Source organism: Galleria mellonella, unplaced genomic scaffold, assembly GCF_026898425.1.
Source record: "Galleria mellonella isolate WM207_F2 unplaced genomic scaffold, CSIRO_AGI_GalMel_v1 utg266, whole genome shotgun sequence".
NCBI lineage: Eukaryota > Metazoa > Arthropoda > Insecta > Lepidoptera > Pyralidae > Galleria > Galleria mellonella.
The window spans coordinates 4,809,999-4,836,258 of NW_026442061.1; the positions used below are offsets into that span (position 1 = coordinate 4,809,999).

At 42.2% G+C, this 26,260-nt stretch overlaps 1 protein-coding gene across 5 annotated transcripts in view; it reads left to right on the top strand.

The window, feature by feature from the left end:
* Positions 1 to 8,034: 8,034 nt before the first annotated feature.
* The window catches only part of LOC116412909 (calpain-3-like), a 37,612-nt gene continuing 19,386 nt past the window's right edge, over positions 8,035 to 26,260 (top strand). The window contains exons 1-4 of one of the 5 annotated variants that reach the window (XM_052895169.1): positions 8,035 to 8,500; positions 11,305 to 11,467; positions 18,155 to 18,215; positions 18,675 to 18,855. In XM_052895169.1, coding sequence (XP_052751129.1) covers positions 11,380 to 11,467; positions 18,155 to 18,215; positions 18,675 to 18,855 — 330 coding nt within the window. In that variant the 5' untranslated portion in view covers positions 8,035 to 8,500; positions 11,305 to 11,379. The remainder of the gene's footprint in view (positions 8,501 to 11,304; positions 11,468 to 18,154; positions 18,216 to 18,674; positions 18,856 to 26,260) is intronic. The other 4 variants (XM_052895168.1, XM_052895164.1, XM_052895166.1 and 1 more) reach the window with 4 other exon arrangements.

Here is a 26,260-nt window from a genome sequence, read left to right on the forward strand (position 1 = left end):
GCGCTAGACCCAATACATTATTAAAAATAGGATTCTTCCCGTCTAGTTCGTTCCGGATACCGGAGGGGCAAAATTCATTCACTGGGGGGCGACAGGCGCATTATATCTTCAATTCCGCGCCGTCGATGTTGATGTATACTCCTATGGAGCGTATGACCCGCAATTTGGGTAACTCGCAACTCATTTTGAATGGCGTCTCAGCGGACGAGTACCGTGGTACTGCGAAAGCTGTTGCCGGACAGCGCTCTCTCGTCACGCCTGGACACGTGGTAGGTGGGAATTAAGTACATGTGATAGGTGGCTAAATGCAGACGACGCGTATTCTATGAAAGCTGTCGGCCAGGTGTGGGTAGTGTGCAGTAGCGTGTCCCGCGCAGGAGAGCGTGCACGAGGCGGCGGCGGCGGCGGCGGCGGCGGCGTGCTGGTGGTGGGTGGGCGCGGGCCGCGGCTCGCAGACGCTGGAGTTCAACGAGCGCGCGCCGGGCGGGCGGCGGCCGCGCGCCGGCCGCGCCGCGCCGCGCGCCGCCGCCTCGTGCGGCGCGCTGCACGCCGAGCTGCCGTGCGTGCTGCTGCTGCCGCGCTGGCGGCCGCCCGCGCCCTGCTGCGCCTACCACCTGCTGCCCGAGAGCCACCGCGCGCCCGCGCCCGCGCCCGCGCCCGCGCCGCGCTGCCCACAGGTACACCTACGCCGCCGCCGCTTGCGCACTTACACCTTATCCGGCTCCGGGGATCATGTACTCCTACACTAGTAATACTGAACATTCAAGTTCCTAAAAGATGAAAGTGGTCAAATTAAAGTTTAGGAAGTGTCAATAGAAATTGTTCGTTAAAAAAACGCACACGCCGTTCTTACCAAAAAAATTGACATCTGTCGTAGTTTTATTAAAAACTGAACTCGACATGAAATGTGAGCGTGCAAGGTGCAGGTCGCCTCACGCGGCGCGTGCGCGGTGTTGCAGGCCGCGGACCGCGCCTGCTGCGAGGCAGGCGCGCGCGAGGCGCTGTCCAGCGACGACGACGACGACGACCGCGACCGCCGCGCCGCTCGCGCCGACCGGCCCGACCGCGCCGATCGCCCCGACCGCGCCGACCACCGCGACTAGTGCCCGGCCATCGCTTATTGTAGCGCGATCGCCGTGTCCCCATCAGTCACGTGATCGCGCGCGACGCCCTGCTCTGTCTATCCGACCGCTGGATCCCCGGGAGAAAAGGGTTCCTTCCGCTGTGCCGCTGCAGCCTACTACCGATTGTATATATTTAGCTTTCCAGGAGTTGTCGCTGTCAGTTCTCGAACATTCCCCCGTGTAGAGTGTACGCTAAGCTCTAGGTGATAGTTATTCTACTTAGTGAGTCGAGCAAACCTCTGCCTGCTCGCACTCGTACGTGCGTCCGCGCCGCGCCGCCGCCGCTGCCAGTGTCCCTCCATGTTAATATTTCTTCAAGCGTACTGTACGTAAATAATCAACATCGCGGCGCTGCCCGATGATACATTGTCATCATATTTTTAATAATATAGTATGATTTTTATATTTAGAAATGGAAAAACAAATTCATTGTATGATATTTGACAAGGATGAATAGCACCATTTTGTACAATTATAAACATTCCACCAGCTGCGGTTCACGAGAACCTACTTCGATCTGTGATATAATTATTTTATTAAGGTTATAATTTTTTTTTTAATAATATTCAACGAATAATAATTAAATATTAATATGAACTAGTAATAAACTTAATTTCACTATTTGCAATGGAGCCGAGTGCTGCGTGGCATCACCCTATGTTCTGTTTCGTGGGTATTTCACTGCGTTCGCGGACGTTTTTATACGTTGATTTATTCAGTCGGCGTGTCGCGGCACCGCACTGCTGCCTGCTGCTCGGTGCCGCGTGCCGCGTGCCGTGTGCTGTGTGCGCGACATCGCCACTCGCGTGCGTCGCTATTTGTCCGCAAACTATTTTCAATGTTCATTGTCTTACGATAACTATCCACGTATTAAATTTAATATTTCCGTATACTTGTATGTATACAGGACAAAGATATTTTATTGCACTGAAATATTGCTAAGTTGTCATCAGTGGGCGCTTGTTCGCGCGGGGAAATTTCATTAGATGGAAGTTTTGTATGATAACGCAGCTGTGATATTCCAAAGGCTGCTGCCAGTTACTATGAGAAAAATAAAATCATTGCCGAATATTAAGTTGCAAATAAAAAAATTACTATTTAAGAAAATCGTCGCCATCGTAGTACGTAATACATTTTAGTAGATATATTTTTCTTTATATAACTTTATATATGTATATTCATATATATTTATGTATTATTTTCATTTATGTAACACATAAGTATTTTATTATCGTTATGTGTGAGTATTTTTTTATTTACATTATTTATGCTTCTTATTAATTATCTTTAGCCCATTTTCTCTCTATTATTTGTTGTAACGCCTCGACCAGACACAATGATTCCTCTCCATCCTACGGTTGCCTGGAAGAGGTCGCTATTCAACGATAAGGCCGCCCATTCGTGCCTCCTTATCTTGCTTCTATGTAATTTAGTTTGTGTACATATTGTTAATATTTATATTTCGTGATATCTCTGAAGGCAACAAAAAAGAGTTTTCATCCGTTCATTTATTCAAAGACAAACAGTGCTTTATATGTAGGATGTGTAAGTCGTCGTTGGCAAGTGGTTGTCGAGCTCGCTGCGGAGGCGGCGCGGCGCCGCCGCCGTGCTGGCGTCTTATATTTAGAATACGTTGTGATTTAAATCTTTAAAAAGTATTTTTCTATCGTTACCACTGTGTAGTAGCTACATGCTGTTATGTCCTACTAGAACTACTAGGATTACTCTTCGAATCTCGTGTTTACGAATCGTAGTCAAATTGTAACGCAATAAACTTAATTATTATTAAATAAATATGCAAATTGTTTATTAATTTGTTGTTGTATTTATTTGTGTATTCACTTGTCTACCAACAAACGTTTTATAATGTGTTTCATCGAAGTCCCAGTGTCATAGCTATTTTTGTTCTAGGCCACTGTTTCCCAGCCTTTATTGTGCCATGCCTCGCTTGAACATTTCTAAAATTTTTATGCCTCCATAAATAAGTTTTCCCGACAAAGTTTACTTGACTCTTATTGCCCAGTTGATATTTTGGTAACGTCAAACGAAATTATACCTAATAAATATCTACAGCATTTTTTTTATTTACTTTTTTTTTTTTTTTTTTTGTTAAATTTGGCACCGGTATCTACTCGTAGCATTACATTTAAATAGCCCGAAACAAGACGGTTAAAATAGCTTTTACTCTATTTTTTAATTGCCCCCCTTAATTAGCAAATTGCCCCCCTGTGGGACGTGGGCCCCGCGTTGGAAAACACCGTTCTAGGCTCATCCAAACCAAATTACCTGTATGGTGACCGTAGACTTTTTCCGTGCCATATTGGATGCTAATATGCTTGGTGAGATGTGGCCATGAGAAATGCTTCATAACTATCTCTGTAGGAAGTATGGGCATAATTATATTTTTTTTATGAAACTAAATAAATAAGACAGCTCACCTGATGAGAAATGATAACCGTTCTCTGTAGACATGAACAACAGGAATATTACAGAACACACGGTTAGGATATGGTAAGAAGCCCACATGTCTTTCCATTCTAAAGGCTGTGTTTAGGTTTAAATGGTAGGATATGGCAGTGAATTGACAGGATACAGAGGAATAACACCTAAGTCCTCAGGAGTGGTAACGCATGAGAGAAACAGTATAGTCTGTTATGTTCATAGCGCTACTCGTGTCTACAAGTGACAGTTACCACTTTACATCAGGTGAGTCGTCAGCTTGATTGCCATTCTAAGGTGAAAAAAAAATGTGGAATCCTTCAGATCTTTCAATTTTCTTTATAATTTTATATTAATTTTTAAAATAATATAAAAAAACGCAGGATCAGCTTAAGTAATGGACGGGCCATGTATGTTGTCAGTTGAAGATGCCAACAGCGGAGGAACGCACGTGGAAAATGTCCAGCAGTGGGTGCTGGATCTGGACCAACATATAGAGACGATAATGTTATAATGATTCGTATTAGAGCACGTGATGATGTCTCACTCAATTAAACAAAAATTCTTAATGTAAACATACACTCGCCAATAGTGCCAGAATGGGTCCAGAACTGGCGGGGCACTAGTGAGGGATGATAGGGGAGGATAAAGCAGGTCAGTTGGCTTATCATTATGAATTCATCAAAAAATATCCACGACGGTTTCCCGTTGGAAATTTTGTAGACCTGCTAGAGTATATCCCTAGTAATCAATCTATTACGTATCATCACTAACAACCCTTTTCCCCCTACAAAAGGTAATAGGTATACGTACCCCTTGAATGGTAACGTCGCCTGCATTATAACAGGATTCAAATATGTTCGGTGGAATGTGGAAGGTGTAGACAGAATACCTCCAGCTACACTGCATAGGGGCTAAGGGATTGAAGGAAGAAAGTAATGGGGTCTAACAGCCTGATCATTGATTTTCACACAGGTGGGTAGTGTATTGTTGTAAATTCTATTCATGATGTAGTCAAGTAATTTGAAGCAAGTCATGCTCTCTAAGTTCCAAACCAGTGGCAACGTAGTGGCCGGGTCGTTGAACTTCCTGACATATGCTTGAGGGCAATGACGGCTAGCGCATCTGTCATACTCGTGAACGGATACTCCTCATGTTTACTTGTCTATTTCACATTGATATTAGTATATAAAAGTACATATAAACAGAAATCAATATAATCTTGTACATAAATAAATTGAAAAGAGTTACTGATAAGCTTCTTGCGGATTCTTCTCAGCAAATAACATTCCGAACGCAACATTAGAATCATAAAATACTTTGAAAAAGCTTGTAAACGAGTGTATTGTAATAAGGGTCATTTCTGGTCTATTGCTAATTATGTATATATATATATATATATATACAACTTAGAATGGCATGATACCCCCATACGTTGCCACTCCTGAGGTCCCATCAGGTCGACCTCTGCATGGTTCTCCCTGGGAATCATCGTTGTTAATTTATAATGAATTCGTCATGATGAGCTAACTGACCTGATTCATTCTCAACTCCCATTAGTGCAGGCGGGGTTACCGCTCCATCATCATGATATAAAAAAATATAATACATTGGATTGCACTCTATAAAACTTGTTTTTTTTTCTTAATCTCAAATTCTAACCCCAAATATCTCATGTCCTTCACTTAGAAATTTAGCTTGTCATATTTTTGACAAACTCAAAAAGGCGGATGCCCTACTATATATCCTGCGATAAACATTGTAGTTTATTTATTTATTTATACTTTATTGCACCATTTATAAAAAAGTAAATACATTTAACTGTAATAAGAAATGATACAAAAGGCGGCCTTATCGCTAGTCATTGTATACTATCAAAACATACCAACATGCTTGCATCAGTCTAGGATTAGGATAATGGTCTTGTAGGATTAATTGTAGGGTTCATCTTATAAATATATTTAATCAATAATTAAAATACAAGGATTATTTTGCAATAAAAGAAATAAATTTTTGAATCGTCCAAGTTAACAAAACTCGCCGGTCGCTGGCTCGTGCGCGGTATCTTTCTGCGCGCGCAACAAACAATCATAAAGCGCCTGCACGACCGGCGCGCGCATTTTGCGAATGAGTCCCGTGACCAAGCGTCATGATATAAATATATATATAACAAAATGTTTGTTTGTCTGCTTGTTTTTTTAAGTTCAATTATATTATAAAAGTTGATATATATATATAATAAACATTGGTGAGTATCATCTCACCACAGCCTTATTAAATTGTTCTTGTATTTAATAAATCTATCACAGCAATGATATATGAAATGTAAATCATTATTATTAATATTATCTTGCTGTGTAACTTATTTCCACCACTTCACTGTAACTTATATATCTACACTTTACGCATTTTTTAATTTTACGCAAGATTACATAAGAGGTTAGGAACTGTATATAACATTACAACAAGAAAATTATTAATAGTCTATTCTTTAAGTGCCAGCAGAATATCAGCGCTGCGGGTACTCCGCAGTTTAATGCTGAGCTGGTTGCCTTTTCACTGTTACGACACATAAAACCACTTACACATTTTTATTTCGCTTCTAATTGTGTGCTTGTATAGGTGAAGAAATAATTTATCTATTAATCTATTAACATACGTCTTTGTTTGGGTAGATACCTATTTTTTTTTAATGGGTGAAAATGAAATAGTGACTACGTCTGCGCTATCGGTATAGACCGGCGGGGCACCAGTAATAGATGATAGGTACTTGGGCTAGTTTAATGTTGATAATCCTATAAAGGTTGCATCTCACGGCTTGAAGATCGTTTTACCAATCGAGAGGGTGCTGTCGCATAGTACCTGAGCGCAACTATGATCGGATAGACGAAAAAAAAAACAATATGGCGTTGGCGCGAAAAGTGATCATGAGATATTAGCAGCATACGCTCTGTCTCGTGTATTTATTTTACTATAAACATCTAAGTGAAATTCATAGTCTGCTTACGACGTGGTTTTGTGTGCAACTTGTTAGATGTCATAATAAAACTAAGTTTCTATTGATGGAAAAACTATTAAGTGTATGGACACGTGAAGTATGACGCGACCCTGTTTCAATACAAGTTGTCGTGCGTGCTCCGGAGCCCGTGAGGCTCCTTAGCTGCGCCGTGGAGAAAGACACCAGCGCAAGGAGGCAGGCAGGCCGGCTCATCAAAGATGTACGACTAATTTAAGTTGTTGCGAACAGCATACTAATCTACGAAAGTCATCGTTAACCGCCCTCTCTGACCTCTCTTCGCCGGCCCCTGAACTTTTAGTTTTTGGTCCATACAATAGGTGAGAATGAGTAGGTCCGTTAGCTCATCACGACAATTTCAACAAGTATTAATCACGATGGTTTCCAGGGGAAACCGCGTGGAAGTCGACCTGATATTGCTAACGAAGAGGCAGTTAGACCCCATTACTAACAGTCCCTTTCCACTCCGGTACCTAATACATCCACCTACGCTCCCAGTGTACAACGGTGGATCACCAATGGAGTATGTAGTCGCTTCAGTTGCCCATCGTAGCGAATACACTACTATTCAACCATGATACATTTAGAATTAGAGTACTCACGTCTATTAGACAGTCACCTGCGTGAACCCTGCTCTTGCGACGCGAGCTTCAACGGTAAATAGAATCTAGTTTGCTACTTCCCGTGTTGTGTGCGTGAAATCTTTTTATTGTTATATGATTAGAATCTTTTGATTATTTTGTATTCGTTTGTAAAGTTTTGCAGGGACGCTCGTCTTGTTTTCGTATTTGCGCGGTGGAGTGGTGCGTCATGTTTCGCTCCAAAAGACTTGCCCACATTCATACGAATACTTATTATCAGTCCTACAATAAGTAGGTGCCGTACATAGAGATTAAATGTCAAATTTGTATAAAAAGTCTGAAATGGCAACGTGCCAGTGTTTTGGAATGCACGGTGTACGATGTTCTGTGAGCGGCATAGAATAGAACTTTCAAATGGAACTGTTTGACCGGTATCAACCTGTGTTTGTATGGAACCGCTAATATGGCACTAATAGACCTTATTAACCAAGTGGATGGACTCGAATTCAGTGAGGTTTCTAATAACAGCGAGTCATGGCCGACATAGATAGAAATAACTTCATTTGCATACAGTGGGTGTGACACATCCACCTGCATTGTTCTATCGCGGCGAATAATTGTGAACTTGCTCAGGAAGTATTCTACGTTAAAGGACTGCTATTCACTACCTGATATCATTAGATCTTTATGACCTCTCAGAGAAGTCCATTGTCCAAGAATCCACAATAAAATAGGAAGAATTCTTCATCATTTATACACGGGCTGAAATTTAACATACTGATCAATATTCTAGATATGCAGGTACTAGAAAAACTGAGCACTCCCCGAAGACACTTGCTTACCACACGTAGTAAGAGCTAAACGTATCCTGTTATTAGGTATGGAAGCAAAAAGTTGATTTTCTTTTTTCGATCCCCTGTACAGGTAAGAATACGCTGTAGATAAATCAGTTGATAATCTTTGCTCAAGTGGTCTGTACTGCGGATGTACTTACTGCACGGCGCACGTCACTGTAAGGCTCCGAGTGCGGTGACATCGGTTTCGTCAAGCTCGCGGCCGTGGTTCCCGGTGCGGCGCCGCGGCGGCCCGCAGCAGTGCGTGTCAGCTGATGGCCGCGCCGCGTGTCCGCCGCCGCGCCGGCGGCTCAGTCTGTCAGTGAGCGCGCAACCGACGCGACGTCGCTCGCGCATCGTGCCCCGCGCGACCTCCTAGTGCAGTGTGTCCGCTGTGCGGCTCCAGTGCAGTGTGTGCCAGTCGGTGTGGTGAGCAGCAGCGCAGGCGCAGGCGGCCGCGGGACACCGCACCGCGAGGCCGGTCCTCGTCCACCAGGCACCTCACAGGTGGGTACCACGCTCCAGGTACCGTCTACACCGCCCCGCTCCTTATGAATGTCTGCCTGCAGTGTTTTTGTACTTAAAAGTTGTTTAAATTATATACTTTGTTTAAGATTCTATTCCTAAAAAAGACGAGTTCAATCGGAACAAATGTAACGAAATTCTATCGATTGGAAAAACCTATAGATTCATTGTAAAAAGGATTAGTACATAAATTCGGTGCAGAATTGTGTAAGATATTGCATAACGCATACAAAAATAGAAATTAACATACTCTACGTTTTTTAAATAAATTGAGGCTGCATGAAATGACATGGAATTAGATATATTAGCAAGCAGCTTCTAACTAAACAAAGCTACCGTATAGGTATTATGAGTATCGGCCAATGGATAGACATACTTGAATAGATAGATAGATATATAGATGAACTTTTTTATGCATCAAAAAATATACAAAAAATATGACAATAGTAACAGAAAAAATAAACAGTATTTAACAAACGGGCGATTTTTATATATAACATAATATGCGCACCACAGTGATGCAAAAAGGCAATGTCTTATTTACATTTTTAATATAAACAATACACAAACAAACAGTTTTGTGTAGGAGTCGAACTTGAGACCATTGATAAGTGAGGCGGAGTGGCTAATCGCTACACCACCAATATTTTACTATATAAATAGATAAACTGTTTGATACATATTCGCCTCATCGCGAGATACTTTCGTAGAATATAGAACGAATGATACATACCATCTGTGGCTTTCCACACAATTACCTACACCAATTGTTTACTTCTCTTGTACACACACGCACACATCTTTTGTTTTCTTTTAATGGGTAAAGGCGGAATGGTACCCTCGCCTACGCTATCGGTAGGTATATGCTGGCGGAGTACCAGTGAAGGGTGACAGGTGAAGATGAAAGTAGGTCAGTTGGCCCATAGTGACCATTTGAACAAGAAATAATCACTATGGTTTCCAGGGGAAACCGCGAGCAGATCGACCTGATAGGGTGTATTGCTAGCAATGGGGCTGTTAAATCTCATTACTAACAATCACTTCCCCCCCCCACATCCACATCTTATGTTATAAAACTGATTATTCATTTAAGGATACAATCTTAGGTTCATACTAAAGCCCCAACCCAGTACCAATTGGAGGAAAAATATTTGTGGAGAATGGATTCTAATAGGCCTATCATGTAGACCACCGCGTGGTCCCTCCTGGAAACCATCGTGGTTAGTTCCTGGTGAATTCGTCACTATAACTTCACCCTCGCCTGTCATCATTCACTAGTGCCTCGCCAACGTATATCAATAGAACCGGTGGGGTTATCATTGCAATTTTATCAATGAAAAAAACTCGATTTAAGTTATCCCAAACTGATATCAAAGTTACTTATTTAAAACTAGCGACCCGCCCCGGCTTCGCACGGGTGCACACTACATCTCATCACATTAGAAATATCTAAAATTATCAGTGTTTTTCTACTATATTATACATATAAACCTTCCTCTTGAATCACTCTATCTATTAAAAAAAACCGCTTCAAAATCCGTTGCGTAGTTTTAAAGATTTAAGCATACATACGGACGGACAGACAGCGACAGCGACTTTATTTTATACTATGTAGTGATAATGAACGAAATGCAGACAACTCGATTATCATTACCACAGTAACTATCTATAAAACGCCTCTGAATGCTGTAACAGGAATTGCGCTCATCACCATGTTTTGTTCTTTAACTTTCAAAAACAAAAGATTTCAACGCGCTCTTGTGTCTATATAAATTGTAACAAGGTTTCTAGAGCGAACGCGGCGATCGGGACTTTTGAAGGATAGGTATTTTGCAAATCCATTGCTGTCGCGCCCGCCGTGCCCGGATCTCGAAACTAAAAATTTACAGCTCAAATTGTCATTTCATATTGTGTAAGGGGAAACAGGGGAACTGTTCCCCCTTTCACAACTGTTCCGATTTTGATTATATTTTCATAAATATAACAAGATAGTATGTTATGCCCCTACATCTTTAATTTCTTTTTATATTCATCAAATGTGTTCAGTGGATGTTTTACTGCAGCCATAAGATTTGACGATATCTCGCAATATTAAAAAAAAATAATGTGATCAGTATTTGACAAAAAGGAAGACATGCGAGCATGCCAGCGATGGATACAAATGGTACAGTGAAAAAAGTTTCAGACTAGTTTCATTGTCTAGAGAGAAAATAGGGAAAAACGTCTATAAGGGAAAAATGATGCATGCGTTTTCTCATAATGGGCGACAGGTGCAGTTTTTGTGTTCCCAGCGCGGGTACAGAAGTACGACAGTGTATGGCCTTTAAATGAAATTCTGTATGTACAAGTAATAACGCAGTGATTGCCAGCCCAGCGCCTGTGTCCGCGCCAGGCTACAATGTTGTCGTGTGTGGTGTCCTCGTACACACGAGTACTCAAATACTTAAATTATGAACAGCACGCCAGTACGTACATATTATGTACATGCGAGACTTTTTTTGTCTATATCCGACTCGTGAAACTCCAAAAAAGTAGCTAGATTATAATATATGATGAAGTATGAACATGTTTTTATGTTAAAAACTAAACTCAATGATGACACGGTAGAGTCGCACGTACGAAGCGCTGAGTACTCGGCGCTGAGGTACAGGTTTCTAGTTTTTTTCTTTTTTTCTCAATCGAACACTGATGATTATATCAACTTATTTTATGTACCATGCTATGTACGAGTATGTTGCCATAACATAAGATTGTGGAAAAAAATTAATATTGTTACGTTGTCGTAGGGAGGCGTGCTAGCGTGAATCGCTGCAGGGCAGCGACGCAGCGGGCGGCATGGTGAGCGTAGGCAGCGAGCGCGCATGAAGAAGTTCGTGCGAACGCGCGGCGCGCAGTCGCCGCAACGCCTGCCCAACGGACATGCGCCCGCGCACACCAACGGACACGCCAGTCAGTACCACCACTCTCATTCATACACATACATACATAAATTTGCAAAATGGTAAATAAAAATAATTCGAAATGAGCGTAGTTTGAACGCTGTACAGGGCCAGTGACTTTTACTGATTAATCTACCACTTGCCGTCTCGAAACTGTCATACCACACAATCTTGCTCAAGTATAGCCATCAATGCGCATTGTCAGCCCTATATCCACACGTATGCTTTGGGAACCATCGCAGTAAATTCCTGGTGAATTCATTACGACTGGCCAGCTGACTTGACATCCCCGCCTATCATCGCTCACTGGTGTCCCACCAGCGTACAACGATTGCCGATAGTACCGGCGAGGTTACCGTTATATTTTCACCGCATTTAAAACAAAACAGCATTACGGGCAAAAAGATTGCAGTAATGGGATAAATGGGGATAGCCGCTTTACCTATTGCTTACCTAGTGATTAATTCTTAATCAATTCATCAGAATTAGCCAACTGATCTGATTTTATCCTCACCTGCCTTTGTTTGGCGTCTTTAAGATTGATTATTCTACAAGCGGGGCCCGACCGCTTAAAAATATTTAGCAGCGTATTTAATCTCAGATGTATCTGCGAATAGATGAAAGCTACGTAAGGTAGGCACGATCTGCCCGGCTCCTTAAATATGCCTATATAATATAATACCGTCTGAAAGTATACCAATAGAGCAAGCTAGGTGATAATCTTTTTTTTTTGTAAATAGAAAATTCATGCTTAATATTTTTATTGAAATTGAATATAACACTATTTCCCAATGGTGACAATCAGATGATTCAAGCGACGATGGCGGCCAGCGTGGTAAATAAAATATTCGTACTAGTTTTTATATTTTTACAGACTTGTTGTTTTCCATTATGTCCTGCTTCAAAGCACACTACCTTCAATGAGCAGTGAAAGTTTCCAAAATTCGTAGCGTAGGGAGCGCGGCCCCGGTCGCGGCCGCGGCTCCGCTGCGCGGTGATATGAATCTAATTGTGGTACACTACAATGTAGGTACTGATCACTCGGACCGATATCTCACGATTTCCACTCGACCGCCGCCGCGTGGCGCCTCGTAACCCCGTGGCTAGTGTCTCCAGTGGCGATACCGTCCATACTGCAGTGAAAACGAAAGTCTACCTATATCAGAATGTAAAGGTGTCTATTGAACATTAGTGCTCCAATGGCACTGGGCAAATAGTGTGACAGCCTAGTACTAGTGGCTCGCTGTTGGATTACAGACAACAGCATGCAGTTTTTCTAATAGGTGATAATGGAATGGTTACCCCACCCGCGCTATTGGTATACACTGGCGGGGCACTAGTGAGGGATGATAGGTGAGGATGAAGCAGGTCAGTTAGCCCATCGTGACGAATTCAACAAGAATTGTTAACGATGGTTTCCAGGGGGAACCACGTGGAGATCGACCTGTTAGGGCGTATTGCTTGCAATGTCAAACTCCATTGTTAACAAGCCGCCTGCCAAGTGTAACAACTACGAGCTACCCCCCATAGGGGGCTTATGCCTATGTCCAGCTATGGTCAGTTAACGGCTAAATAAAAAAAGAGATCTAAAAGGGGCACCGAAAAGAAAAAGAGACGTTTAAGCTAGGATTAGTAAAGGATCGCATTAAATTCCTATTTGGAGTGAACAGCGCGGATCTTTGATAATGTTTTTTTTCATCGTCGGTCAGAGGAGATCTGCTGGGTGCCGTCAACACTTTCGTCGACCTTATTTCGTTCTCAGATGAGGTGGTGTGAAACTTGCCTCGGGGCACCAGAAACACTAAGGCTGTCCCTGTTGCCAAAGCTTACTCTCAAAATATATGTAATCGTGACGGCACATAGGTTTCTGATTGCGAGGACGTGATGCCCTGTGATATGCAAATGATTGTATGCCGATTGAAGCCAGTGTTGGCTGCTCAGTAGGTACTCGGTACTCGGTACTCGGTACTCGGTACTCGCCAGCACCTGCCCGCAGTCCGTACCCGTGCGAGCGGCGCGCATTCCCTCGCGTCCCAAGTACCGTTCACAAAATATAGCGCGCGCTCCACGCCCGCCGCCAGCCCCCGCCCCCGCCCCGGACCACGACCCCCGCCGCTTGCTTATCATAGCTTTGTTGTAATTAAAGTAATACTACCTACCTAGCACATGTGACATATAAAATATTAAATAATCAAAACTTCAATTTTGAACCTAAACAATTATGTTTGATTAATCGTGCTACGTTACAATTATTCTTGAGCTATTCATTTGAAAACAACTTAAAATTATCTTATATACCTACATAAAAATATAGATATAAGAACTTTTTTAAACTTTTAACAATAAAATAACTATTTATTTGTTTTTGCCCAAATGAGATCGCCAGTCGTTTATCAGTCGTGTAAATGTTAAACGTTAAGCTATTGTGATCATTATCAACATATTGTTGTTAATAATGAACGATTCTTTAAAAGCCTAAATAATAAGGAGCTTTACTTAAACGCAGCTATACGAGTAGCACCGTTCTATTTATATCATTCTACTGACCTAGGTTGAGTTTGTTTCCAAATATGTACTGAAAAGTAGATTAGTTATTAATTAGTCTCAAAATACTATTAAAAAACTTAGGAGAAAAAAAACATTTCTTAGACTTTTCTTCATAGTTTTTGAAGTTTTATATTAATTAAATTCTGACGCTTTATCTATTATTAATATTCATCTTACTGCACTCGAGAGCATTGAATCTGGGTCACTTAAAAAACATATATATCTCGGTAAATAAGAATGCTAGCTTAATGAAATAAATTGTGTTTAGTGGACAATTAAATACTCCTTAAATTAAGGTACGAGTATTAAAACATCTTAGTTACTGCAAGGTTATGTCATAAAAAAAAACCAAATTTGAAAGAGGGAGACTTTCGAAGATGGAACTACGAAGTTACTGCATTTGATTTTCCTTTTGTTTCTAATCTGTCATTTAAGTGGGTATATAAATGGTTTCATTGTGAATAACTACCTACAAGAGATGAACATTACTCGTATGGAATGGCCAGCACGCAGCCCGGATTTCAACCCGATCTAGGAAGATGCGTAAAACAACGAAACCCTTCTCCAATCACGTTTCGTGAGCTCAAAACTGCTCTCACAGAGGAATGGGAGAATATTTGCCAAAATCATATAAGAAACTTGGTGTACAGTATGCCAAACCGCATAAACGCTGTAATGGAAGCACAACGAGGCAATACAAAGTATAAAAATTCAAGAAAATCATATTGTTGTGCAACAATGTCATGTTTCCTATTTTTGTTTAAAGGCGAGATCAGCAGTTTTTTCTTTATGTATTTTTTAATAAATTAAATGTAGTGACTTGTAAATTTTTTTTTTATTATTTTAATTTAAGGGTATTATATTGTCTATTAAACACCGTTCATTTTATTAAGCTAGCGTTCTTAGTTTCCAAGATTTATAGGTTTCTTTAGGTGACCCGCATTCATTCATAGCTCTCGAGTTTAGTATGTGTGGAGTAGTTGGAGAGATAGATGGATACGATTGTAAGTTGCATTCAAAATATTCTCGGCTGCGTCATGTCACTGTGCCCGTGACGAGCGGGCCCGTTACGTTGAATTCCACCTGTGATATTATTATAAATAATGAACAGTTACAGAACTCCGTAATAAGCATGGCCCAACTTCTCCTCGGCTCTTCACTGATCTTTATATCGGTAATAATGCATAAACTGGATAAATATTTATTTTGAGAAGGTACACCCGCATAAACTCGCATACAATGTGTTTACGGTAACAGTAATCTGAACAGACGATTAAATTGAATAACTGGTACTGTGGAGATGTAATTTGTTCCACTTTGTAATTACTGATCGTTTGTCGAGTGGTTAATTAATGTTGCACTACGCTGTAGGTACCTACTCGTACTCACGCCAGCGAACCAGCTACGTCTGATCTGGAGGCGGCGCCGGCGCCCTCTGGCCGCGTGTTTCTGCTCCAACTCGACATTGGCAGGAGAGACGCCTTTTACTCGGTCGCCTCGAAAAACAATCGCTGATAACAATTAATTATAGTACGAAATAAAAAAAAACGTGATCGTTACTTTCGTCGTGACGACGCCACTTTTCATTAACTACTGCACCAATTCTAATCACGCACGATGTTTATTTTTTGCGTGTAAACTAGGTAAAGAACGCCGTGTTTGCTCGCATAATGTTCCGTGAAGCGAGTGGAGGCGCCAGCCGATGGTAGGAACTGTTGTAACTATACCTAGTACTATGACATGAATTACATTATCCAATATGGAATAGATGGCTACCTGTCCTCTCCTACTTATGACTAAATTTGCTAAAGTTTATTTGCGTATTTAAAATTACAACGAGGCATTTATAACGTAGGAATTAATAATAATAATACTTTGAGTCACTTTAATTTTTTTAAGTTACCATCATGTAGGTACCAGATTTTTTATTAAAAGGATCGATATGATTTTTGTATTAAGATGTTAACATAGTGAGTTATTTAATGCACAGCTGATTGGATAATGTAAACGCGGCCCGAGTAGCGGCCGGGTTTCGAACACGATTAAAATCCGGAGCGCCGACAAAAGAAACTCGCAAGAATTACGACCATTAGAACTTTCTCGCGAAATCACGAATTCTAATTTTGATGTTTCTTAGAGTAGGTATTTTGTGTTTACACTGTTCATTCAAACAATTAACAATTGCAGATTTTACATTCTGCCACTGCAGTAATCTACACATTCATGGCATAAAAGTAAAATGCTGACATTATGGTGAGGAACAAGTGAATGATGATTGACCCGTCGTGACAAATACGCTAGAAATTAACCATGAGGGTTTCCAGGGGTGACCGCTGACATAGGCCACTAACAAGATATATTATTCATCTAATCCGGTTACTAACTGTCCCCTTGGCACCTGTGTATTGTTGTATTTAGCTCCCTAAATCGCCTCTTACGGCATCCTTGAAAAGAAATAGAGTCACGTTGTACTTTTGGTTATGGTCATGTAACATGCTCTTGGCCAGATTTTTTCAATTTCTGGCAAGCCAATTAATCACGTCCAGAATGTTCTGCTCGCACTACTAATTGTCTGCTAGGTAGGCCATCCGCGTTTTGTTGACTTTGCTGTCCGATGTGGGTCGCCGGTGTCGTCAGCGCGCCGTGTTCATTACTTGTTACCTCATACATAACTACACGTCCATCACTCACACCCGCCACCGCGTGCTTTGCGTAAATAAGGGCCAAGATTCAATTCTCTGTCCGGCCAATTTTCAACGCGACCTTCTAATTATTTGCTCTAGTCTGCGTGTACTGGCTGTTGGCCCTGGATGTTGTTTGCCCAATTTCTCGTGTTACTAATACAAGTACAACCATCCTGTAGACTGTAGAGTATACTGGAGTACACGCACTCGACCCTCACGCTTCTGACAACTGCAGTGAATCGGATAATGGATACGTACTTACTAGATACTTAATTACGCGACGAACTCATTCAAGTAGTGAAACATGTACTTTTTTGTACCTGATAGTACTTACTCATAGATACAGTAAACAATATCTACTATTCGTCGAGTTACACTCGTGACCTCGTACATGTTTAACGCATTGAATCAACCGTTTCATAATTCCAAAGGCGACAGAAAAAAAAATACCCAGTATTAAATATCGTCTAATGAGTAGGCTTTGTTTTGTATTAATTTTTTAAAACATCTCTAAAGTCTAACTAAAATTGCCAATCCACATGCTAAGCATGGCAACTACTGGCAAAACTCTTCAAGGAAGAGGCTTATCTTCAGCAGTGGACAATTAAAGGCTGATATGATGATGATGATGATGATGATGTAAGTTTCGCCTGAAATTATTTTACCCTCCAATTTACTTTAACTGCCGAGTGTATGAGTAACGAACAGATTTACAAATTGTCACATTTATATTATTATCAGAACTGGCCGTACTCCTGATGATGATGCGGATGATGATAGCCGTACTGGACGGCTTTGCCCGTGTGAATTATAATTAAACGTATCTAGGGCTACGGCTGCGAATGAATATGGATGGTGTGTGCGGCGAATTTGAATCCATTTAGCCGTACGGGGCAAACAGCACTACAAATAGTTGTAAATAGTGAGATAGTTTTCTTTTTTTTTTGCTTAGAAAGGAGAATGGTAACCTCGCCTCCATTATCGACATGAACTTCCGGGACACCAGTGAGGGATCTGTGGGATATAATAGGTTAGAATTGAGGATAATAGCAAGCTGTACCTTACAGCTGAGATGGTCGCATACAGCGCGGTTTCAGAGTTGTTTTCTCCCACGAACGCTCAAGTTATGGAATGAGCTCCTTATAGAGGATTTTCCAAGAGATAAAGCGTTGGATTGTTAAAAAAAAAGGGGTAAAGAGGTTTCTTCAGAGTCGGCAACGCGCACGTAATGCATCTAATATTGCAGGTGTATATAGGCTACGGAAACCGGTTATCATCAGGGGCAAACAAGCATACGCTTGTTTGCCCCCTCAGTGGTATAAAATAAAGTCAGTTGGCGCATCGTGATGTATTCCCCAGGAATTAACCATTATGAAATCTATGACAACCCGACGAGGGATACTAGAATATTTTAATTAAAACCAAAACAATGACTTTCAGTGAAGCATTACTTTTGCTTGGTGTAGATGGCACGGGCGGCGCGGCGCTCGCAAGGCACCGGGACGACCAGCACTCCACGCTCTCCAGGTACACTGACCATACACGATCATATAGCTACTGCTCTACGTATTGGGACCAGGTTACACAATGCGTATGTATGTTTGTCACATCGTAACGGCACAACAATGTTTTTTGCTTAAATGTACTTTTTTATTGTTAAAAGTCAATATATGTGCTAAATAGGAATTGTGATGTGCTATGTTGTAATCAACTAATTCTTGTATAAGTACAGTGCCTACGTAAACTTAAATAATTTAGTTTTCCGTGTGGTGTGAGTGTGTGTGTGTGTGTGTGTGTTTTATCCCCTGAATATTGTATGAAGCGATTACACAAACAAAGCACTAAATCAGTGCAAGATTGGGGAAGAAATAAAACCTCGTGCGTAGTGAGCCACCTGAACAGCATGCCGATAGTGTGTATCTTTCTATCGTTGGAAATGGCCACGGTCGGCAGCGGTATGTTAATTGATCGTTACATTGGCGACAGACACTGGAGCGGGTCGGAGGGCTCCGGCAAGGGCGGCGGCGGCGGCGGCGGCGGCGGCGGCGGCGGCAGCAGTAAAGGATCCAGGGCGCAGCCGCTGTGGGAGGACCCGGAGTTCCCGGCCACGTGGCGCGCGCTCGGCGACCGGCGCCGCGCCGCCGGCGTCGTCTGGAAGCGCCCGCACGTAACTATATATCTACCTGCCCTACTGCTGCCCTGCCCACACGTGCCCACTCCATAGTTCCCCACGCCTGGACCACTCCTCTTACATGTACAGATGGACACCTCGAATCCCAGTAATTTCCTAGCCGTATAGTTCTATAGCCGTCAAGTTAATATTATGGCTCTCTGTCTACATGACACAAGAAATATTCAAACACACCTGGACATGCTCGTGCATGAGATGGTATAGAAAAACTGTGAACAACCTTGTCGTTGCGACCAGAATCGAATCCAGAACACGTTTGCACGCTTTTACATTAGCACTGCTGTTTGAAGGCTACAGTACAATGTAATGGTAAATAACAAATACACCGTGTTTTAGTTGTCACAGCTGCGCACCACATGCCCATGTACTTATTTAATAAAACGTGTATGTACCTACACCAGTACATATCGTATGTTGTAATTTGGTAAATAGACAACGACACTGTTCTACTTACTGCGCCGTTCGCATACAATACATTGGGTCACCACTACATAACACATTATATTTAGGGGGAACGGATTGTTAGTAATGGGGAGGTTTGTCACCATTGCTACAATATACCCTATCAAGTCGACCTTCACGCGGTTCCCCCTGGAAACTATCGTGACTATTTATCGTTAAATTCGTCACGATGGGCTAACTGACCTGCTTTTTCATCCTTACCAATTGTCCTTCCCTGGTGCCTCGCCAGTGTATACCGATAGCGCAGGCTGGATTTCCATTTCATTATCATCCAGTAAAATAAACACATTATATTTTAGTTACAATAAATCTATACTTATTATGGTTAATTATTTATTAATATTTAACAACGCAACGCTTCAATTCTTTTACAATGAAATTGATACCGACAGTATCATATACCGCAGTAGTAAGAACTTGGCTTCTGCAAATTTAAAAATAAGCGCTGCTTGCGTAATGTAGCCGCTGTATGTCCGCGAGTACTCACTCGCGAGCGTCGCGTGCGGTGCGCGTGCACGCTTACGTAACGCGGCGGACTGCACCGCGCGCGTACTTGCACCTGCGCACACGCAGACGGCTAATTCACTGATACGAATAGTCTAATGTCTGACGTCACTTATCATTTTAATTTTACAAACGCCGATCTAAAGTCTCCCTCAGGGGGGGGGGGGGTGGAGGCATTGTTAATAATGGAGAGGTTGGTCACTATTGCTATCAATATACCCTATCAGGTCGACCTCGGCGCGGTTCCTCCTGGAAACTATCGTGATTTGATTTCGTCACGATGGGCTAACTGACCAACTTTTTCATCCTCACCTCTCACAGGTGCCCCGCCAGTTTATACCAAAAGCGCAGGCGGCGTTACCATGCCATTTTCATCCATTAAATAAAAGTCTGCGTCACGTCGACACCAGTATGAGTTAACTCATACTGGTAACGCTGCTTCCGTTCGACGTTGATTCATAACAAATTGTATTGTGCCAGCGCCAGAGTACTAGTACCAGTATGTACATAGAGTTTGACATTTCAATTTCAGTCCTGAGAGTAGAACCCGTACGACCCGTGTCGACTCGTACCGATTTCATGTATGAAAACAATTCTGTAACATGCGTCATGATACAAAAATTGATAACGTATTATAGACATTTTGAACAATGTGATAACCACTTTAGTACCTTTTTTTTTTTAAACACAGGGGGCAAACAAGCATACGGCTTACCTGATAGTAAGTGACTACCGCCGCCCATGAGCCGCTACACCAAAGGCATTGCAGGTGTGCTGCCGGCCTTTTAAAAAGGAATGTGCTCTTTTCTTGAAGGTTATGATGTCGTATCGGTTCGGAAATACTACTTCTGGAAATTGATTCCGAAGTGTGGTTGTGTGTGGAAGAAAGTGCCTTGAAAAACGCACGGTGGAAGAGCGCCACTTGTTATTACTAAAAATAACACCTGTAAAGTGTACGGCATAGTATAAAAAAAGACATTTACTATCCCCTGTATTTTTTTTTTTTTTTTTGGGTGCGTGTTAAGCGAATTATAAAACGATTTTAATATATTTCATTTTTGCAATCGAGAGGGAGACTTTGTATAAAAGTTGTTTGCTTGGGTACCTCTGTCCCATTCTTGTTTCAACCGTAAAGCAGTTGTGTTTGCATGGCTGTGTTTCGGTTTGAAGAGTAGGATATGGCGTAAATTTACTGAGTACAGAGGAATAACACCTGAGTCCTCAGGAATGGCAACGCATGGAGGGTATCATGGGCGAAACAGTATACTCTGTTATGTCCATGGTGCTGCTCATGTCTATAGGCGACGGTTACCACTTTCCATCAGGTGGGCCGTCAGCTTGTTTGCCATTCTAAGTTGTATAAAAAAAAGAGAATTTACTGCATTAATTTGTGACGAGCTGTAGTCACCATTTTTACAAAGCAATATTTTATTTTAAATACAGATGTTTGTCATTGTATTAATTCACTAAAATAAGCACGAATTATTACTTTTCTCGGTATACTTAATCCCTACAGCAACAATACCTATGGTAGTTTTTGTCGGCGTGTTGCGGCCGCGTCTCGTGCTCGGTTACCGTTTACTCTATTATTCAGTCGTTAGTTACAGATACAGTTGTAAGCGTGTAGCGTAATGGTCACTGGGCTTGTTTATGTCGGTCTGTTCAAGCTTGTCCGATACCTCGCGTGCACCTAATGCAAGTGAGCCGATCGACTACTCAAATAAACGTAACATTACTCAAACCGAACTTTATTGTTCGAGTTATTAATCCGTTTATACACTATATACGGACGGATTATGTAAAATTATGTTGACCAAATATAGGTGACATCCGAGAAAGAAACAAGTTAATAATACCTACTCGTAACCGGCCACTGGTATGAATAGAAACACTTTTTGTCATTGGAAGTGTATAAAACAATAGCGTTGCCAAGTGCACGGCGATGGCATACATATGAAGTGCGATGCCTTTTTTGATGGCAACGAGCGAACCAACCCGCTGATAGTAGTATCGCTCCTCAATAGATCACGCTAATCGATATTCAGGGGCCGACACTAGATGATGACAGCGATGGTCGGGCCGCCGCCGCCGCCGCCGCCGTGCGCCGGTTCGGTCAGCGCTCGGTGCGCGCACGCAACGGTACCGTCTTCCGTGGTCGTCGCCGCGGCCATCGGTCGCCTTTCAGTCGCACCTCAAAAATATTAAATCTAAAAATATTTAGGGATCTATCTCTTAAACTCTGAAAGGAGTCCATGGCACCTACTACAGATTTCCGTTACTACTAACTACTGTTAGTTACTAAGTTGTAAGTTACTAACTGTGATGACCAATACCAAGCGTGGCAACTACTGACAAGATCTCCCAAGGGGAGGCTTACGTTTGCTAGTGGACAGACAACGGCGGATACGATACGATATAGTTTACTACATAATATGTCTCTGTACTAACCACTTGGTAATACGACAAAAACGCCCATAGAAAAGTTGTGAGAAGTAATAGTATTGCCGTCTGTAGATCCATTAGACGGTTTAGCAGCGCGCCGCCAATACCTAGTTCCCGGTACAGTGTAGACGCTAGACAGCGGGTGTGGGAGCGGCTGCATGGGAGCACACAGTTTAACACAATGCACGAGCGTGGCGTCATCTCGCGGGCCCGATACGAGCGGGCCGCCGCCGCGCCGCGCCGCCACGCGACTCGTGCTGTCTTACCACATGTCATGTGGTTGGACGTATTGTATAGGGCGCTACTCATACAACAATACTTTATATATATATTACTTAATGCTTTTATATGAAAATAAAAATGACAAAATGAATCTAGAACCAATAGAACCAACACGTATACGTAGATATTAAAAATAAAATCAAAATCTTTTTAAAAATAGATAGATAGATAGATAAACACTTTATTTGAGCCATTTAACACACGTAAATTAATGAATAAAATGATACAATTTGATTATTTACATTTTTTCAAATATAAAACAACATATAGAACAAAAAATGAATATTGGAGATATGTTTTCACCAAGTGTGTCGCAGTGACCCAAAAAGGCTACAGCTCAGTGATACTTTTGCTTAAAAGCAAAGCACTGATTTTCAGCTGCAATCTGAAGTAAAATAGCGAGGATATTGCGTTACATACACACAAAATACGCGCGAACTGAGTACCTCGTTCTTTTTTAATGAGCAAAAACAAATATAATTGTCTATGCTCTTGTGAACAAAAGTTTGAGCATAGTATTTAGTTTTCCTTAACAATACAATAGGACAACTAATTGTCTAAAACGTCCGTCGTCATAAAGTTGAACGTTGTAGAGGCGCGCTGCCCCCGTCCCGGCCCCCGCCCCCACCGGCGACAGCGACGGCGACGGCGACGGCGACGTACACACCATGCAGTCACGCGATGCCCCCACAGTGCATGTTCACAGTCGTACTGCTTATTAGTACCGTCGTCATCACGTGTCACCATCAGTCGCCGCGCCATATTAGTTGATAGTGCATGAAAGCTAAGCTCTTAACGGTAATCCTGTACAGTGGTGTTGAACCAGTCATTCGTTTGGTCTTGTTGCATATTACATTTCGTGCCTCCTGTTACTATTGTAGTGTGCAACATGTGACAGTGTCGCAAGTCGCGAGCTGCGCTCCGGCCACTTTTATTGCAACGTAACGGTGGTGCGGTGACCGTTGTCGCCGCCGTCGCGCCGTCGCGCCGTCGCGCCGCCGCACTCTCATTTTACTGTTTATGATTTTTTTTACGACTGCGATGCCTCCAGTTCGTATGCGAGTACCTACACTGCGCCACCATCCTACCCACATAGAGGGCGACCTTTGCGACAGCTCACAACATTAGTGCACGGTTATTGCACTATAGTAGTTCGAGCCCGGCATCCGCCATTCGCGCTCCGTCCACTCCACCTCGCACCAGCTACTTCACCGTTTTATACGATATTCACTGTAGCTAACTGAATTCAAACAGAAAATAGTTCTTCGATCACATCAATATAAGTCTAAAGATGTGGAGGAATTCGTGAGGAAATAATCAGAAAGATATAATATTAATGTAACCTACATTGCGGGATTGTAATTACCATAGAGAGAGATCTACCATGTATTTAGGAAGTGCGTGTTTATCCACTTGTCCAATCAGCACCTGTCACTTCATAGGAACCAGTCCGTACGAGCCGAGTCAGCTAGCCATAAGTGCACCAATTTCGCCCGGTGCCCGTGCTCGCTACGTGCTTTCTCCGCAGTAAACATCCGAGGCCGACCGATCCGAGCGGAGTGCAATGACAGTTTCCTGTTAATGACTTCATCATTGCGTTTGCTCGCCGATTTTGATGGTGGGCGAGTACAAATACGTTGATGTAGGTGGTCGCGTACCGCGGCGAGTGGCGGCCGCGCGCCGCCTGCTAAAGACATAAACGCGAACTGCAGCTCGGCCGCGCCGTCTCCTCACTTGTATTATATTTTACGCCAATTCAATTTGAATTCTCACTGTTACAAAAGCTGTGATATATTATAGAAGTGGTTGTAGTTTTATTTGATAGTGCGACATGGAATTATGTATGTCTCCATCTATATTCGGAGGAGTGGTACCACGGACGCCACAGTGCAGATATTCTATGAAGCATTCATGTCTATTGACGACAATTACTACTTTTAGTAATGTGGACCATTCGCAAGGCGCAAAAAAATATACATATATCTCCTATCTGAGTTTTTTTTAGTAGATCTCCAATACTGGAGGATTTGTGCTATCTCTCATGTGTATTACACTTGAGCGTGTTCATATTGTACGCGTCATATCAACATGCACTGAATTTAAATAAATAAATTCATACCGTAGAGTATGTGGTTACAGTTGGCTGCGAAGGTCGTGCCGATTGCATCGCGATACACATGTGGAGTGGAGACCGATGTGCAAATAGCGCACTTATCGAGTTCATACATCATGCACATTTGCATATATAATGTGTACGTAGCTGTTGCGTCACCGCACCCGTCCGCCCGTCCGCCCGTCCGTCCGTCCGTCCGTCTCGCCGTGTCTGCCTGGCGAGTCGTGGTCATCCTTCCATCGCCACTGCAACTCCCGTATCGAGGTCCCTCGCGCCAACTTCCTAACAGAATTCAAATTCAAATCATCTCTATTCAAATAGACCTGTTTACAAGCACTTTTAAATCGTCATTTTTTACATCTACTACAGGATTCGGAAAGTTGAGAAAAGCCCGCGAGAAACTCAACAGTTACTCTTTTAAATCTCTGTTAACGCTATGTATATTTATTTAAATGTACTATGACTAAAATTACATGGTCGTTAAAGTTCATGCATGATCGAATAACATCATGCACATTTGTTATGCAAGTAATTGTTTAGTATGATATTAAAAAGTGATAGGAACATTTTTTTTTATGGGTGAAAATGTATGGTAGCCCCGCCTGCGCTAACGAGATACGCTGGCGGAGCACCAGTGAAGGGTGATAGATGAGAATGAAAACAGGCCAGTTAGCCCATCATGATGAATTCATCAGGAATTAACCATGATAGTTTCCAGGGGGAACCGCGAGGAGGTCGACCTGGTTGGATATATTGCTAGCAATGAGATTCTCAGTATCTATTGCTAACAATCCCTTACCTCCCTGACAGGAACACTGAAGTTTGAATTATTATTCTCATCACAGATAGTCTTGTTTAGTTCATTAGAAACAGGCATGTCATGATTGTTGCAAACCAGTGTACGCTACGCTCACTCACTACTTTGTTTAATCTAATATTCTCTATTATTTTCCATATAAGTATCCACGTTTTTATAAATGAATCAACGTTACAAGTTAGTACATACAAGACACACTTACACTTACAGTCAGTCAACTCATAGGATCGTTAACAAGCCTAACCAAGTAACACATCTGTCTACTACAATGGAATTGTAACCTTCAGACCTGTTGACAGGCATCGTCGTGACCTTGACCTTGTGGTATTATACTGAGCCGTCGCCCCATATTCTCCTCTCGCATTGTTCAGATCCGTTAATGGTAAAATACCATAAAAATAGGGATAGTGGTGTTCACGGGTATGGTTTGTTCTCGTCGCGAGTGTGATGAAATAGTCCGTGAACGTAATCGCTTCCCGCTCTCGTGGATGCCCGCTGTTACTTTGTCTGTTGAACTGTGCCGTTTCTCTGCCGCTGCTCGTACCTGCGGCGACGCGGAGCGGACTCTCTTCTCCATAGTCAGATGATGCGTATAGGTGCATATACTCTAGAGGGAGACTTTGTACAAAAGTTGTTTACTTGGGTACCTCTGTCCCATTCGTGTTTCAACCGTAAAGTAGTTGTGTTTGTATAGCTATGTTACAGTTTAAAGGGTGGGATATGGCAGTCAATTTACAGGGTACAGAGGAATAACACCTGAG